At 37.1% G+C, this 15525-nt stretch overlaps 1 protein-coding gene and 1 long non-coding RNA gene across 2 annotated transcripts in view; both read right to left on the bottom strand.

Annotated features, from left to right (window-relative positions):
• Positions 1–1395: 1395 nt before the first annotated feature.
• The window catches only part of LOC117787197, a 31723-nt gene continuing 17593 nt past the window's right edge, over positions 1396–15525 (bottom strand). The window contains exons 2-6 of the mRNA XM_034625648.1: positions 6438–6556; positions 6236–6373; positions 5032–5635; positions 3685–4667; positions 1396–2485 (exon numbers count right to left, since the gene is read on the bottom strand). Coding sequence (XP_034481539.1) covers positions 2246–2485; positions 3685–4667; positions 5032–5635; positions 6236–6373; positions 6438–6556 — 2084 coding nt within the window. The 3' untranslated portion in view covers positions 1396–2245. The remainder of the gene's footprint in view (positions 2486–3684; positions 4668–5031; positions 5636–6235; positions 6374–6437; positions 6557–15525) is intronic.
• LOC117787200 lies at positions 10329–10987 on the bottom strand. Its single transcript, XR_004617674.1, has 3 exons — positions 10825–10987; positions 10709–10771; positions 10329–10528 (listed from the first exon to the last, which is right to left on the bottom strand). It is a non-coding gene; the product is annotated as an uncharacterized LOC117787200 (long non-coding RNA).

Genomic DNA, 15525 nt, shown 5'->3' on the forward strand with positions numbered 1-15525 from the left:
CCTATCAAGAAGTAGCATATTTTTCATTTATCAAATATAACATTTGAATAAGTTTCGATTTCATTTTTCTATTTTTTGTACTCACACAAAAGTCTAACTTGCAACCCTTAATTTCCATACGAAAAAAATAAATACAAAGAATTCATTTAACGTTTTTCTTTTGTCATATATCATATTTTCATTTATTTTTTTAGTGTTTTCGGTATAAATTAGACACAAAAAACGTTTACAAATTATGTCGAATATTCAAACTTAGATGCAAATAATTGTTTATTTGTATAAAATTACATAGCTATGTGCATATTGTGTGTGTGAGTTTAGCTGCATGCACTAAATTAAATTCGTGATGGTATAAGAAAGTTGCTGCATTTATGCTTTATAAGGCGTAGTTTCAACAAAGTCCTTACTATATACAAAGAAAGTGCATAAATGAGCTGAATGGCTAAGCAAATTGTTGTTTTTAAAATTGATTTGCTTAACAAAATATTTAATTAAATGAGGCATGAGGCTTATGGCTAATTAAATTAATTAAATTACAATATTGAAGTTTTTTCTCTTTATGTGTGTGTATATAGGAATGCGGACTTTAGATACATATACAGTTTAATTTATAAGAATAAGTTGTTTTACAGATACAGAAATACAGAAAAAGAGCATTTAGCCGGTTAGCGTTTGGTTTTTTTTTTTTTTTTTTATCAATTTTCAATTGGCATAATAAGTATATATGTAGGTGAATATAATTTGATTATTATTGGTATCATAAGCTTAATAAAAACCTGTACAAAGAGAGACAGTTTGTTGGTGAAGAAGACTGAGTGTTGGAGTACAAATTGCGGGGCTTAATAAAAGAATTGCATGTAAATTTGAAAATTTGAATTGAAAATGTTGTAGAAATGAATTTCTAACTATAAACTAGTATTAAGAGTTCGCTCTCTCTCTCTTTCTCTCGTTCTTTATATGTATGTATATATAATGGTACTGTTTATATATATATATTTAGAGTTATAGTTTAACTTTCATTATAGTTATAGTATATAAAAAAATGTTGCAGATTGTCTTATAGTTCCAGCCGCTTATACTAAATAAATCAAGAAAATCTCCAGCGAGATTTCTTCTCTGCTCTTTTTCTTCTTATCTTCCAATTCTTCTATAACTTTTATTTCAATTATTTCTTACAGTGTTGAAAAATTGTTTCAAGTAAAAATGTTTTGAGTTTGCATTGAATTATTGAATTATGGTTTATCTTTTCTTTTTTTTTTTGAATAGTTTTGCTTTTCCTTTTTTATAGTTATATTTAAAATTTGAGATGTTTTTTTTTTGTTTGTAGAAACCATGATTTGTTGTTTGTTGTTGTTAAAGATTGATTTTAATTTTTTTAATTTGCTGAAGAAAAGATTTTTTTGTGGAATGTGGATTGTTTAATGTAATGTTTGATGTTTTATGGTTAAACAAGGACAGCGGGCTCTGTTTCTTTTTTCTTTTGTTATTATTGTTAAGAACTTTTGATTGTATGTGAATTTATATAATTCTTGTTGTTTTTTGTTGTAAAACTCGCTACACATCAATCAATTTCAATTTCAACTTTTACACACATTTAGTTTACAGTTTATATAGTTATAGTTACAGTTCTAAATTACAGTTACAGAGTACAGTATATAGTTGTCAACTACTGTTAATTTGGTTCTGCTAAGTTTTATATATCTTTCGTTTTGGCCCCTAGGATAACGTGTAACGTGTAATACAAATGGCTTAGACACAGAATTTAGTTACATTTAGGGTATTCACATAATTTGTATAATTGTGTAAATTTATTATACAATAATATTGAACAGCCCTTTTTAAGGCATAAAGCTATACATTCATTGCAATAGTTGTTTTGATTTTTTAATTTAATGCTAAAAATAACACAAGTAGCATAACATACCCCTAAAAATACCAAATATTAAATAAAATATCTATTGTTATGTAATTAACATCTGTTAAATTTTACACTTTGTGTAACTTTACAGTACTTTTTCGTAGTCAAGGATCTGTCGTGTAAAACATTTCAGTACATATTGTTGTTAACAGTATTTTTACACAAATACAACAATACTTCATTATGTGAATACCCTAATTTTATTTTAGTTTGTTGCTTTGTTTTTGTTTTTCACCACACATAGAAATGTTTGACATTTAACTAGAACTACAACTACGAGATGAGAATAGAGATGAAGATGGAGTTGGAGATGGGGATGGAGAACAACTAGACTAGCAGCTCCTCATCGGTATGTGGCTCCGCATAGAGGCAACATTCATCGACTCCCGCTGCCTCCACAGCTGCCTGCTCCTCGCAATCCAGGCTGAGATCATGCGGCTGCTGCGGCGACTGCGGCGCCTTTTGTTGTTGCTGTTGTTGTGGCTGACTCAGCTCCTTTAACCAATCCAGCGTCTTCTCAATCGCTCGCAGACGCTTCTTCAGCGACGTGGTGGCCAAAATATCCACCTAAAATCAAGAGAGCAACAGATTAGTTTAATTTAATTTAGATTCACCCCATCAAGGCTAACAAAATTGGGCAAGGAATACTTAAAACAAAATACTAGGAATTTTGGAATTGGGAATAACAAAATGGGAGGGCAAAAATAAAAACAAATCATAGAATTTAAAGGAGAATTTTAAAATTACCATTTAAATAGCAGGGTCCCGCACAATCAATTTTTAATTTTCTCTTGACATTATTTTTAAAAAACTTCAAACTGTCATATCTTTGTCAATACTAATCCGATTTTCATGTGGAATGTAATATTGATCATTATTTTGTCTCTAAATTCATTCCGCATTAAAATTTTATCTATTTATAAAATTTTGTATATTTCGGTCATAGCCATGGTTTGATGGTAAGGGTACCCCCCTTTGAAATTTTAACTCCTTATATCGTAATTAGTATAAAACAACACTTTAAACTTGATTCTGAGACCTTTCATTTTTCTTTAAAAAATCATGTCAAATTAAAGAAAAATTTTGACTTGTAAAGTTGCTGGTCAGAGGCTTGACCAACTTCGAACTGTCATAACTTTGGCAAAACTTAACCGATTTTTAAGCGGAATGTCATTTTGATCATGATTTGGCTTCTTTATTCATTCTGCATTTAAATTTTTTTGATTTGGAAACTTTTTTTATTTTTCAATCATAGCCATGGTTTGATGGTAAGGGTCCCCCCTTTGAAATTTCGAAAATTCAAAATTTTAAATTTCAAGATTTTACTTTTAGTCAACTCCTTATAACGTAATTAGTATAAAACAACACTTTGAACTTGATTCTGAGACCTTTCATTTTTCTGTAAAATATCATGTCAAACTTAAAAAAAATTTTGACTTGTAAAGTGGCTAGGTCAGAGACTTGACCAACTTCGAACTATCATAACTTTGGCAAAACTAAGCCGATTCTCATGCGGAAAGTCATTTTGATCATTATTTGGCATCTAATTTGATTCTGCATTAAAATTTTATTTATTTAAAAAATTTGACTTTTCTCCTATCTTGGAAATATAATAAAATAAATAAAAATTTTAAAATAAATCAATTTTAGAAAAATTAGATTCAAATAAAATTGAAATTAAATCAGAGCTGCTATGTCCCAATATTAATATGCATAGTTTTGTTAACTTTGTTTGAGATGAATGAACAATGAGAAGAGGGACTCACCTTGAGCTGCTGGGAGAGTGGCAATAGGGCGATGATCCACCAGGCCCAGGCGGGTCCATCGGTGATCAGTTGCCAGCTGTGCTCGAGCGGCGGCATTTGGCCATAACTCTGGAGTATCTCGTGCTTCTGGTCGCTGCTGAGGCTGTCAAACCAGCCAGTGGCCTTGGCCAATACCAGCGACTGCATGGCCGACAACGATTTGACCTGATCGTGAGCGATCGGCTCATCCGAAATGTACTCCACATTGGCCGTCTCATAACCATCTTTTTCACTGCGTGCCAGGATTTTGAAACGCTTGCAGCCAATGGTGCTCAGTATGGAGCAACCGTCGCCGAGTAAAACACAATCCCTAATGTCCAGAATAGTGCCCACATCATAGTATCTGGATTTGCCACTATGCGGCTGGACAATGCCAAATGTTTTATCGCCCGATTCAAGAGCGCGTCGCACCATCAGGCGATAGCGAGGATCACAGACAAACAGCGGACAGGGAACCGCAGGAAAGGCGGTGGTGCATATGAAAACAGGTACCGCTGGTTCCTGGTCAATCTCCTGCCGAAATCGTGCCTCGTAGTGGTCTGGAATGAATCGTTTCATTGCGGCTTCTAGGAATTTGGTAACTGGCCGCTTGGCCAGCGCAAAAGGAACTGGCGATAACGATGGCGATGCCGATGCCGATAACGATGGCGATGTCGATAACGATGAGCCCTGATACACATTATTATTATTATTACTGCTATTATTATTACTATTATTTTGGACATTGATATTGAATTCCACAAGTGGTGACATGCACAATGGACACGAGGAGTTGTAATCCATGCAACGATCCAAGCATACCAGACAGTAAGTGTGTCCACACGGCGTCACCACCGGCTTCCACATCGTCCTGCAGCACAGCACGCAGTCAAAGTCGCTCGCATCGATCAGTTGACCCGACACCGACGTCACCTGTCGCCTCAACTCACCCGATGCATCCAACTCTGCAATAGACACGAGAGAAAACAATTAAATATTGTTCATATTATTTATTTCATTAAAAAATTACTCAGAATAAAATAATAAGAATAATAAACACAATAACACCAAAATGATCCATTCAAGGATGCCTTTGCTTTATCGCCATGATTTTCAAATTATTCATTTTAAGAATATTTAATAAAGCTTATTATTAGAGCTTATAAACAAACTAGAAAAGTGATCTTAAGAACCCAAATAAAAATAATATCTTAAAAATTTTAATTTTTCAATAATCATTCCTAATTAGCAGTGCCGATTTCCCCACTTTAATTAATATATATCTATATATATATTCAACAAATGTCGATATATCGGCTCAACACTCACTTCTCAGTCGCTGCATTTCGAGTTGCGTGCGTTCCAGAATTCCGCTCAGCAAGCGACTGCAACGTCGATGATCGCTATCGATATCGTTATCGAAATCGATCCTCGACTCGTGGAGTGGCAACTGTGATGCTGGCCATTTTCTGCGGCAATGCTTTCGGTTGGCGCGACGACGAGATTGCAACTCGAATTGTTTGGCGGAGTGCAACTGATCGTAGACACTGTGCTGATCGATATAATCGAGGGCGCTTGGAAATAGAAAATCCCCATCCATATGCAGATGTGTGGCTTCCACATCTGCCTCCTCCTCCTCCTCCTCCACCTCCACCTCCACGTCCTCCACTTCCTCGTCGGCCATGATGTAATTTTCAAAGTGTTGATCGCAACTCATGCCGAATTCATCCTCCACATCGTCCAGATGCACATGATGATGATAATGATGTTGATGATGATACTGCTGTCTTCTGCGTCGACGCAGCTGCTCCCACAACAACACGTACGGCGCTTTGACAGCGGCGTAGCTGCGCTGCTGCTGCGCTGCCAACGGCGACAGCGATTCGTTCGCTCCACGACTTTTGGGCGTTTGTGCCAGGAGACGTTGCAGTATCTAAAACAAAGAAAAAGATACATATTCATTAGTATGCCTAGTCAAGATTATTAATAGTAAATTGTATAATATACTTAAATACATATTTGGTTTTGTACTCAAATTATAAATCAAAATTTTATATTAACAGCTACATATTTTTCAATTAAAACATCTTAACAATACAGCAAATATTATACGACAAATTAAATTAACAAATATAAAAATCTATAAATTAAAAACTTAAAGAATACAAAGAATATTTAAATAACAAATTACATAATATATAACAGCTTTGTTGTGTCATTTAAAAAAATAATGGTTATTTGGATGTAAATAAAATAAACACATTTTAAATTTATAGTTTGAAAGCAAAATTGGAAATTAACAAATCTAAATTTTTTTTATTATAGAGAATAAATATTATACAGCAAATATATATGTCCAAAATAATTTTTATTTGTTGAGCAATTAAATACAATTTTTAAATTTTACTGTCGATATAAAGTGAATTTAATTAAAATCGAAATTTGGATGTCTAACTAACTAACAATTAAAAAAAACCTATTAATTTTAATCTAATATTAAATAGATAAAACAAAATAATGCCCGCAAACTCACCTTGGCGAGATCATGTTGAAATATTTCCGAATTGCTGAGATTTGTGTTCCTGTCCAAACAAATGGCTAGAAAGCCATTGTAAAGCGCTTCCTCCAATCTGCCCAGTCCGCTGAGTGCCAAAGCTCTTAAATAATGTGCCTGTTTGAGTGAAAAATGTTCATGTTAGTTAGTGTTTACTGTATTTAATTAATATGTAGCTTACCTTGGGCGATGTGCAGCGTGTTTTTAGCGCATTCTCAATATCCGCTAGAGAGCTTTGAAAGTGGCTCAGCTTGAGAAGAACTTCAGCTCGGAGGCAAAGACTTTTGAAGTTGATCGGCGCTGCAAGAAGAAGAGAGAAAGACTTGAAAAAACAACTGCATTTTTTAAATTATTGAGTTATAAAATCAAAATTATTTGCTTATTTTTACTTATTTTTTTTAATTGAATAATATTTCAACTTTATGATCAAAATATGATTGTCTATGATTTTTTAAATGTTTAATCATATAAATCATTTATTATTTAAAGCAAAACCTACAGAGTAAATTCATTTTAAAGCTCAATATAACATTTAACCTATAGACTTTTTTGCGATCCTTTGTTTATTGTTATTTAATTGATGCTAACAAGTACGAGGTGTCTGCTATTTGTGAAAATTATAAGCACTATGAAAATCACACTTAATGTCAACTTCTGTAAATGAAAATGTCAAAATGCAGTCATTATCTTTTGGAGGCGATCTTGCTTGCCAAGCAAATTGCTTGCCAATTATATGTATGTATATACAGTAGCCAAAAAAGCCACCACCCACCTATCCAACCACCCACCCACCGATCCACCCCATTGTCCACCCACCGATTCGAAGACGTTCAACACGCGCGCAAATTCGACAATTTGTTTGATGTCGACGTTGACGTTGACGTCGCTTTTTGTAGTTGTTGCAAAGCACAGTGGGCAATTTACTTGATTAAGAAAAGTTTAACAGTTAAAAAAAAAATCAATATCATAAATTAGCTGTAGTTAAATAATATTTTGTTTAATAATAAAAATTTTTTTTTTTGTTACATTTTTACTAAATAAGTTTAGATGTAGTAATCAATTAAAAATCAAATTTTTCTACACTTACTTGTCCAAATTTAATATATTTTGCTATGCTAAATCATGCAAATCGCCCACTGTGCAACAAAAATATTTTTTGTGCGCCTAATTTAACAGCGCTTTAACACTAACACTGCAACTTGACTGTCGCCAGATCGGCACGCGCCGCTAATTGGCATGTGAAAAGCATTTTCTGATTATTTGCCAATTTTATAAACTTCTTTTTATTTACAAATTATATATTTACTAACATTTTAGTTCAACATTTATACAACAATGCTGCTAGACATTGCAACCTAAGCATGTTGCCAGCAAATCAGCTACTCAACATTGACGCTCGACTGTTAAACATAACATGGCGGCAATCTTAACATAACAGAACTGGCCATTTTAGCATTGCTCGCAACATTTAAGAGCAGCTAGGGTAAGAGTGCGCTTATTAAACATGCATTGACGCTCTCTTAACATTTATTAGCTGTGCGCGCTCTTGCGCTGTTAACTGTCAAGAGTGCAAACAGCAGCTGCTGACGCGTCTGTTAAAAGTCGCGATTATGTAGCCTAACATTACGCAACATAAAAAAAAATAAAACAAGCGCAACAACGTCGATATCAATAAATGCGAGCATGTGTTTGTTGTTGTTGTTGCAATTGTTATACAAATTGTTGCAAAAACTGATTACATATCTGCCGAAATGCAACAGCAGCCAAAAGTTAATGGATAAACAAACATCATTTGCATTATTCAACATAATTTATGACGATGTGGTCCAAGTATATGTTTATTTGATTATGTAAATATTTTTTTCAAAATATTTTATATTTAGCATTAACTAATTAGTTGGTTAATAAGTTCCGTTAACTCTCTATTTATTATCTCACAGCTAAGGGTAATATAATTTATTTATTTATTTTTCATTCTATATTTACTCTTTTTGCGAACTTTTGAATTCAAAATTTATATTAATGTTTGGTTTTTTAAACTGTTTAATCTTAAATTCATTTTATTAATATTATTATCTGGTGTGTTTTTATTATATTAAAATTAAATCTTTTTATTCGTTTAAAAAAACACTATTGAGTATCTCATAGTCATAGCTGTCAACTTATTTCATTTTTAGATTTTATAATGCTATATAAATTATATTGATAATTGTAAGATTCACTTTCCAGTCGGCACTTGAAGAGCGACAATTTAATTGGCTAAGGTATCTATAAGATACATGAGATACATGTGTATATAATAGATACAGATGCAAGTTTTACCTGATATACATATTAATGAGCATAAATATCAAATTTATTCTTAAAACTGACACGTTCTAAGCTCAACTTCCCGTTTGGTAAAAAACAAACAAGTATACGCAGCGTATGCAGGCAAAATTTTTTACAACCATTTTTATTGTTGTTGTGAATTTACAAGTTTTAGACAACTTAACGCCAACAACGATAGCAACAACAACGATAACAAGAACAACAACAACAACACTCCCTCACAATTTAATTTTCTTGATATTTCTTTTTTTTATGTATATATGTTTCCGTAACGCTGCAGACAATTTAAGCCCAACTGTTGATAAATTGCATTTGGCTGCAGATAATCGTGCTATATATAAGTGCAAATATACATGCAGTCACTCAAGTAATTATTTTGACTAATTACAAAACTCACGCATTTTATTTAGACAAAAAAATTGGCTTAGCTTTTAAAAATATATTTTCTTGATATATTACAGTGGCTTAAGGTTTCCATTATGATATAATATCAGATTTCTGATTTTTTGTATATATTTTTAATTTCAAATTAATTCTTAATAAAAATTAAGAAAAAAGAAAAATGTTTGCAAATCCACTGGGCCAACGTATTTAATATTATTTGTATTTTATCTAAATAATGATTCGACTGACTGTTAAAATCTATCTGTATATAGTTGGATGTGTGTACAATGTTTTTTTCTTGGCCGTACGCTTTGGGGTCTTGCATTGAAATCAGATTTCGTCACGTACATTAAAAATCATTGGCGAATTTCGCGCAATTCGTTGACAAGTGTCCGCCACTTGCAGCTTCTTGCATAAGAAATAGGCAACAAATGCAAAACAGGAAAAACTTATTAAAGAGAATCAAATTCAACATCAGAATCACAAATCAGAAAGAACAACAATTTGTTAAGGTTATTTAATTTGAGTGGTGCTCAATCAACAATGCATTATTCATTACTTTATTCATTTCGCAAATTAAATAATAAATTGCATAGCAAGCCAAAAATAGGCGAAAGATTGTCGAAAAAAATCAAAACTAAATAATATTTTTTATAATTCGCAAATAATTACTAAATTTTATACGCAGCAAAAAAGTCTTTAGATATCCACTAAAAGTATTTTTTTGTTTGCTTATTTCTCATAACAAGAAAAGATAAATTTCCCAAATTATATATAATTTATCTTAAGCTCTAATTTTAAAACCTTTTTAAGTACAGTTGTCAAAAAATAATATATAGAAAAAATTATTTTGTGGCTCTTAATTATCATAATCATCATCATCATCATCATGATCATGAGTGTCTATGTATGCTATTCTCCATTTGAACTTAATTGTGCCCAAACTGAAAAAGTCGTTAAACAATTTGTCTATAAATAAACGTTGCGTATACGCCGCGTGGTCCGACTGCCTTTGATTATGCTGTGTGCAAATTGTTTAGCACAATGTAAGTACACACACTCACATACAGAGAGTCAAGCAAACACACAAGCATACACACACTCAAACATACACATACAGATAGTTTATGTAAAACCACATGCAAAATGCTGGAAATGGCGCAAACAAGCAAAACTGACCCAAATATATCAAATATCATGTGTTTCATCAAAAATTAATAATTTGGTTTGTTAAGACAAGTTTGTCATAGATAAATCTTATTTAAATTTTTTTTTTCTTATTCATTTTTTTTTTTTTTTTAAAGTCAGTTAAATTTGAGTTCTAAAAGTGTATTTCAGTTACGACCTTTTTACTGCATTTTTTCTCTAGTTGTTTGCACTCGTATTTAGCCAAGGGTAAAGCTTGTAACTGCTGGCCAAATGTCAACTTAACGCCTGTGGGTTCAGATCAAGGTCAGGAAGCTGTAATGGGTTAAATGCGTATCTCATAAAGCTGTCCATAGAGTGTGGCCAAAATGAATGTGTGCTATTCTCCATTTGAACTTAATTGTGCCCAAACTGAAAAAGTCGTTAAACAATTTGTCTATAAATAAACGTTGCGTATACGCCGCGTGGTCCGACTGCCTTTGATTATGCTGTGTGCAAATTGTTTAGCACAATGTAAGTACACACACTCACATACAGACAGTCAAGCACACACACACACACACACACACACACACAGAAGTTTCTTTTTACCAAGTGAGGTTGTGATTGTCCTTCGCTGCTCCCTGATTGAGATTTTTAATCCGTTTGGAGGGCCTGAAACCAATAGGAGACCTGCTTAGTGAAGTTCTTCGTGTGCTGGTACGTACCGTGCATGGTGGCCTATCCCGCAAACGGCCCGCTGAGCTGCCACAAGGAATAACCCGCTGCTCTGGACGCGGGGGAGGGGTGAAAGTTTTTGGCGCCTTGCACTTGACTGTGTTGGTGTTTGCAACAAAAACACAACTTTCACTCAATTCCCATCCTGCTGCGTCAGGTTCTCTCACCAACCAGCTGATCGCGCAGAGTTGCACACTGTATGCGGTGCTGCCAGATAGCTTTGTACCGATCTAGTGCTGCCAACTTGTTTGAAGCTAAGCGCCAGTTACAAATTGACCTAACCTAGTGTTGCCAGATCGGCCAATTGGCTGTAATTTGCGCGCTAATTTCAAAGTCGTGCAGACAACTTGCGAAGATCACATAAAGGACAGCAAAGGGGATAAAGGTCCTGGAACTGACCAATTGCCAACCCCGCCACTATAGTGGTGCTCTTAAAGGGGCTCTGGTGACCGAGGCGAGGCGGTATAACCTCTAACGAGCAACTGCCAGAAGTAAATCTCTGGCCGACGAGGGAGTCCTCGCTGATCTCGCTGATTTTTGGCAAGAAAATAAGCGACACTGTCTAGTCAGACAACCACTGCTTTGGCGGTGCCCAGCCTGGCCGCTAGAGCATATAATAATGCAGGTGGAAATGAAGAGCAGAATGATGAGCAGGCATTTGCATCATCAAAAAAGATGACTCGAACTCCACCGAAAGGAACACTTCCCCCGTCATCGGCACCACCGAGGATCTCCGACGAAATTTTCGTCTTTAATGCTGCTGGCAGCAAAGATGAGACCCCAAAAAGAGGCAGGGGATTAGAGAGTCCATCTAGTATGCACAGGGAAACCCCGCCTAAGAAACCCAAGAATGTTACAACACCTAGGGTGCTCATGAGAGAGCTTCGTGACATCCTTGGTGAAATAATATATATGGTTGAGGATAAGAAACCTGTTGTCCGGCACATAAATCTAGAAATGAAGAAGATGCTGAAGCGGATGCAAAAAATTGAACAACAGGTGAGCGCCCATCTGGAGGCAGACCCCAAGGATGCCCAGCATATGAAAGGATGTTCCAACTGTGATGCTACACAGCGGCAGGACGCCAAAAGAGAAGATCTGGTGACTACGCTACCGGGAAAAATGAGCACTAATTCCACGTCACTGCGGAATATAGAGCGGCCTGCCAGCCAACTATGTGAGCAGAACATAATAAATGACTGCCCACGTGATATAGCAGTCGCCATACCATGCCCACCACAACCTGAAAAGATCAAATGGCAGAAAGTCGGGAAACGTACAAAGAAGAACCCGATATATAATTGCAGACCGGATGCGGTAATGATCCAGTGTAAAGAAAAGGAGGCATATGCACAGGTTCTTAAAGCCGTTCAGAATGATGGAACGATACAGGAGTTTAAGAATAATGTAGCAGGAATCCGACGCACAGCAGCAGGCGAGTTGCTCCTCCGGATGACCAAGGCCTCAGACGAGTGTACAGGGAAGTTGCAAAAAGCGATCCAAAACATAATCGGTGAGCAAGCAGTAGTGAAAGCCATCGCTGACAAAGTCACGCTTGAAATCCGTGACATCGCCGAATGGACAACCAGTGATGAGGTCCTCGAAGCCGTATTTAAAGCTATCGACTGCGACCTCAGTGCAGAGGCTGCGCCCAAACTTCGCCCGGCTTACCAAGGTACCCAAACGGCAACTCTCATTTTGCCTAAGGATATAGCTGAACAGATCCTAAAGCTCAACAAAATTCGAATAGGATGGTCAATCTGCCGACTGCGTGCTAAAGTTGAACCACGGCGATGCTATAGATGCCTTAGCTTTGGCCACATTGCTTCAAGATGCAGAAGCAAGCATGACGCCACGAAGCTTTGCTTTAACAGAGGGAGTCCTATGTTCAACGACAACCTGGCAGATTTTAGGACCAAGAGGAAAACTCTGCGAAACGCGATCAAAGGGAGCAAATCACGATGTTTCAGGGCTCTGCGATGCAGCGGATGCTGAACCTTTCGGCGCAGCCTACAGAATGGTAATGGGCAAACTCTTCAAGCAGCCAATGCCTACTTGCGCTTCAAAACTGAAGTCAATTGTGACGCACCTATTCCCGCAGCAACCACCGCTTAACACACCATTCAATCTGTCAGGCACCGATGATGCCGTAGTCCAAACAACTTTGAGCGAAGTGCTGGAAATAGCAGCCAAAATCAAACCAGGAAAAGCACCAGGTCCCGATGGCATCCCAAACGCTGCCCTCAAAGCAATTATTGCCGCACACCCTGACGTCTTTGTAGACATGTTCAACAAGTGTCTGATGGAACGCACGATACCAAATAGGTGGAAAAAACAAAAGCTGGTTCTCATCCCCAAACCCGGAAAGGAGCTGGAGGATCCATCTTCCTATCGCCCGTTATGCATGCTGGATAGCACGGGCAAGATACTGGAGAAAATAATCTGCAATCGCCTGGAGAGAGAAATCGAGAGCCGCCGCGGCCTCTCTGAGCACCAATACGGATTCCGCAAGCATCGAAGTACAACGGACGCTATTGGCCAGCTCGTAGACACAGCAAGCCGGGCTATCGAAGGAGCTCGGGCACAGAAGCAATATTGCCTGGTATGCACTCTAGACGTGAAAAATGCATTTAATTCGGCAAATTGGAACATCATCCTGCATACATTGGAAAGACTCGGAATCTCGCCATACCTCATACAGCTGATCCGAAGCTACTTTAATAGCCGTGTCCTTCTGTATGACACAGATGATGGTGAGCAGCAATACCTGATATCTGGTGGAGTCCCCCAAGGCTCAGTTCTTGGCCCCCTACTCTGGAACATCATGTATGATGGAGTCCTGCGCATCACCCTACCGCAGGGATGCACGCTCATTGGTTTCGCTGATGACATTGCACTGATCACAGTTCGCAATCTGCTAGCTGATACCGCTGATAGCTGCAGCGTTGCCGTCGATGCCATCATCACCTGGTTAACAAGCCACGGCCTCTCTCTCGCTGAACATAAAACGGAAGCCGTCCTTATAAGCAGCAGGAAAAAACCGCAAAATCCCTCAATTCGCATAGGCGCTACAACGATCGTGACCCGACCAGCCATTAAATACCTGGGAATAATGATCGACCATAGGCTAAAGTTCAAGGATCATCTCCAGTATGCTAGTCTCAAAGCAGCCAATGCCACAAACGCCATAAGCAGGATGATGGCAAACACCAGAGGCCCAAAGCAACAAAGCAGGAAGCTCGTAGCGGGAGTGGTCACCTCAATCCTGCTGTATGGATCATCAATCTGGGCTCCAGCGATGAGCGTACCCACGTACAGCCGTGACTGCAAAGCCGTGTACAGGCGATGCGCTCTACGAGTCGCTTGCGCCTTCCGAACTGTCTCAGAAGCAGCATCCCTAGTAGTTGCTGGAATGATCCCTTTGGATCTCTTGGCAGCGGAACGATGCAGTGGAACAACAGGAAATAGGGACCAACGGGCAAACACCTTAACGCAGTGGCAAGCCAGATGGGTAAACTCTACAGATGGAAGCTGGACGAGGCGTCTCATAAGGGACATCAGGCCCTGGATTCAACGTCGACATGGTCAGATAGATTTCTATATCTGTCAGCTTCTAACAGGCCACGGCTGTTTTAGAGCCTACCTGTACCGCTTCAAGCACGCGGACAGCCCATACTGCGATCATTGTCGAGCCGAAGTAGTTGACAACGCCGAACACGCCTTCTTTGTGTGTCCCTTATTTGACCCATTGCGAAGCAGGATGAGCTCAAATGGCCACCAACTGTCACCGGACAACATAGTCGACCATATGCTGCAAACAGAAGAGAACTGGAATGCCGTACGGCTGATGGCATCAACCATAATGAAGGAGCTGCGTCGTCGAGAGAGAAGCAGGACCTCAGAAGAATTCTAGGAGCTCAAGGCTGCTATTCGCCCCACGAAGTAGAACTTCATTGGCAATCCCGTGGGAGCGAACAAATGCCTACTCTTCTGTTCCTTTTTTTATTTTCTTCCTTCTCTTTTTAATCTATTACTGTTATATTTATATATTTCTTGCTCTGTACATACATACTATCTTGCTCTATTAAAATATAAAAAAAAAAAAAAAAAAAAAAAAACACACACACTCAAACATACACATACAGATAGTTTATGTAAAACCACATGCAAAATGCTGGAAATGGCGCAAACAAGCAAAACTGACCCAAATAACCAAATGAATGCCCATAAACTGGGAATGTGCCGCAATTTAAAGCGAGTGGAATGAGGAGGCAAGGCTGAAGAAGGAAATGGGACGCAAACAGAGAGAACTGAGAACAGGCAATAGAAAAGGGCGCTAACAAGTTGAAGCTGCTGAAAAGCAAACACATGATATTTTTAGTTTTCTGCGTTTTTAATATTTGTCTTGATGAAGTTTCAGGTTTGTTTTATGCCACAAAAATAAATGTTAGATGTGTTCTAGATAATTACAAAAACGTAGACAAAAAACTATGACTAAATTTTAAAACTAAGAAATTTCAAAAATAAATGTAAACAAAATCTAGTATTCCAATTTTCTAATTCTTCAATTAAATGAGTTATTATTATTATTATTGTTATTTTTATTTGTAGAGTGTCGTATATGCGAATTGCGAGGCAAAAGTCTAAACAGATTGTTAAGGCATTGTTGAGGCAGGAAATGCGACGCTTTG

The sequence above is a fragment of the Drosophila innubila genome (genome assembly GCF_004354385.1).
Source record: "Drosophila innubila isolate TH190305 chromosome 3L unlocalized genomic scaffold, UK_Dinn_1.0 0_D_3L, whole genome shotgun sequence".
NCBI lineage: Eukaryota > Metazoa > Arthropoda > Insecta > Diptera > Drosophilidae > Drosophila > Drosophila innubila.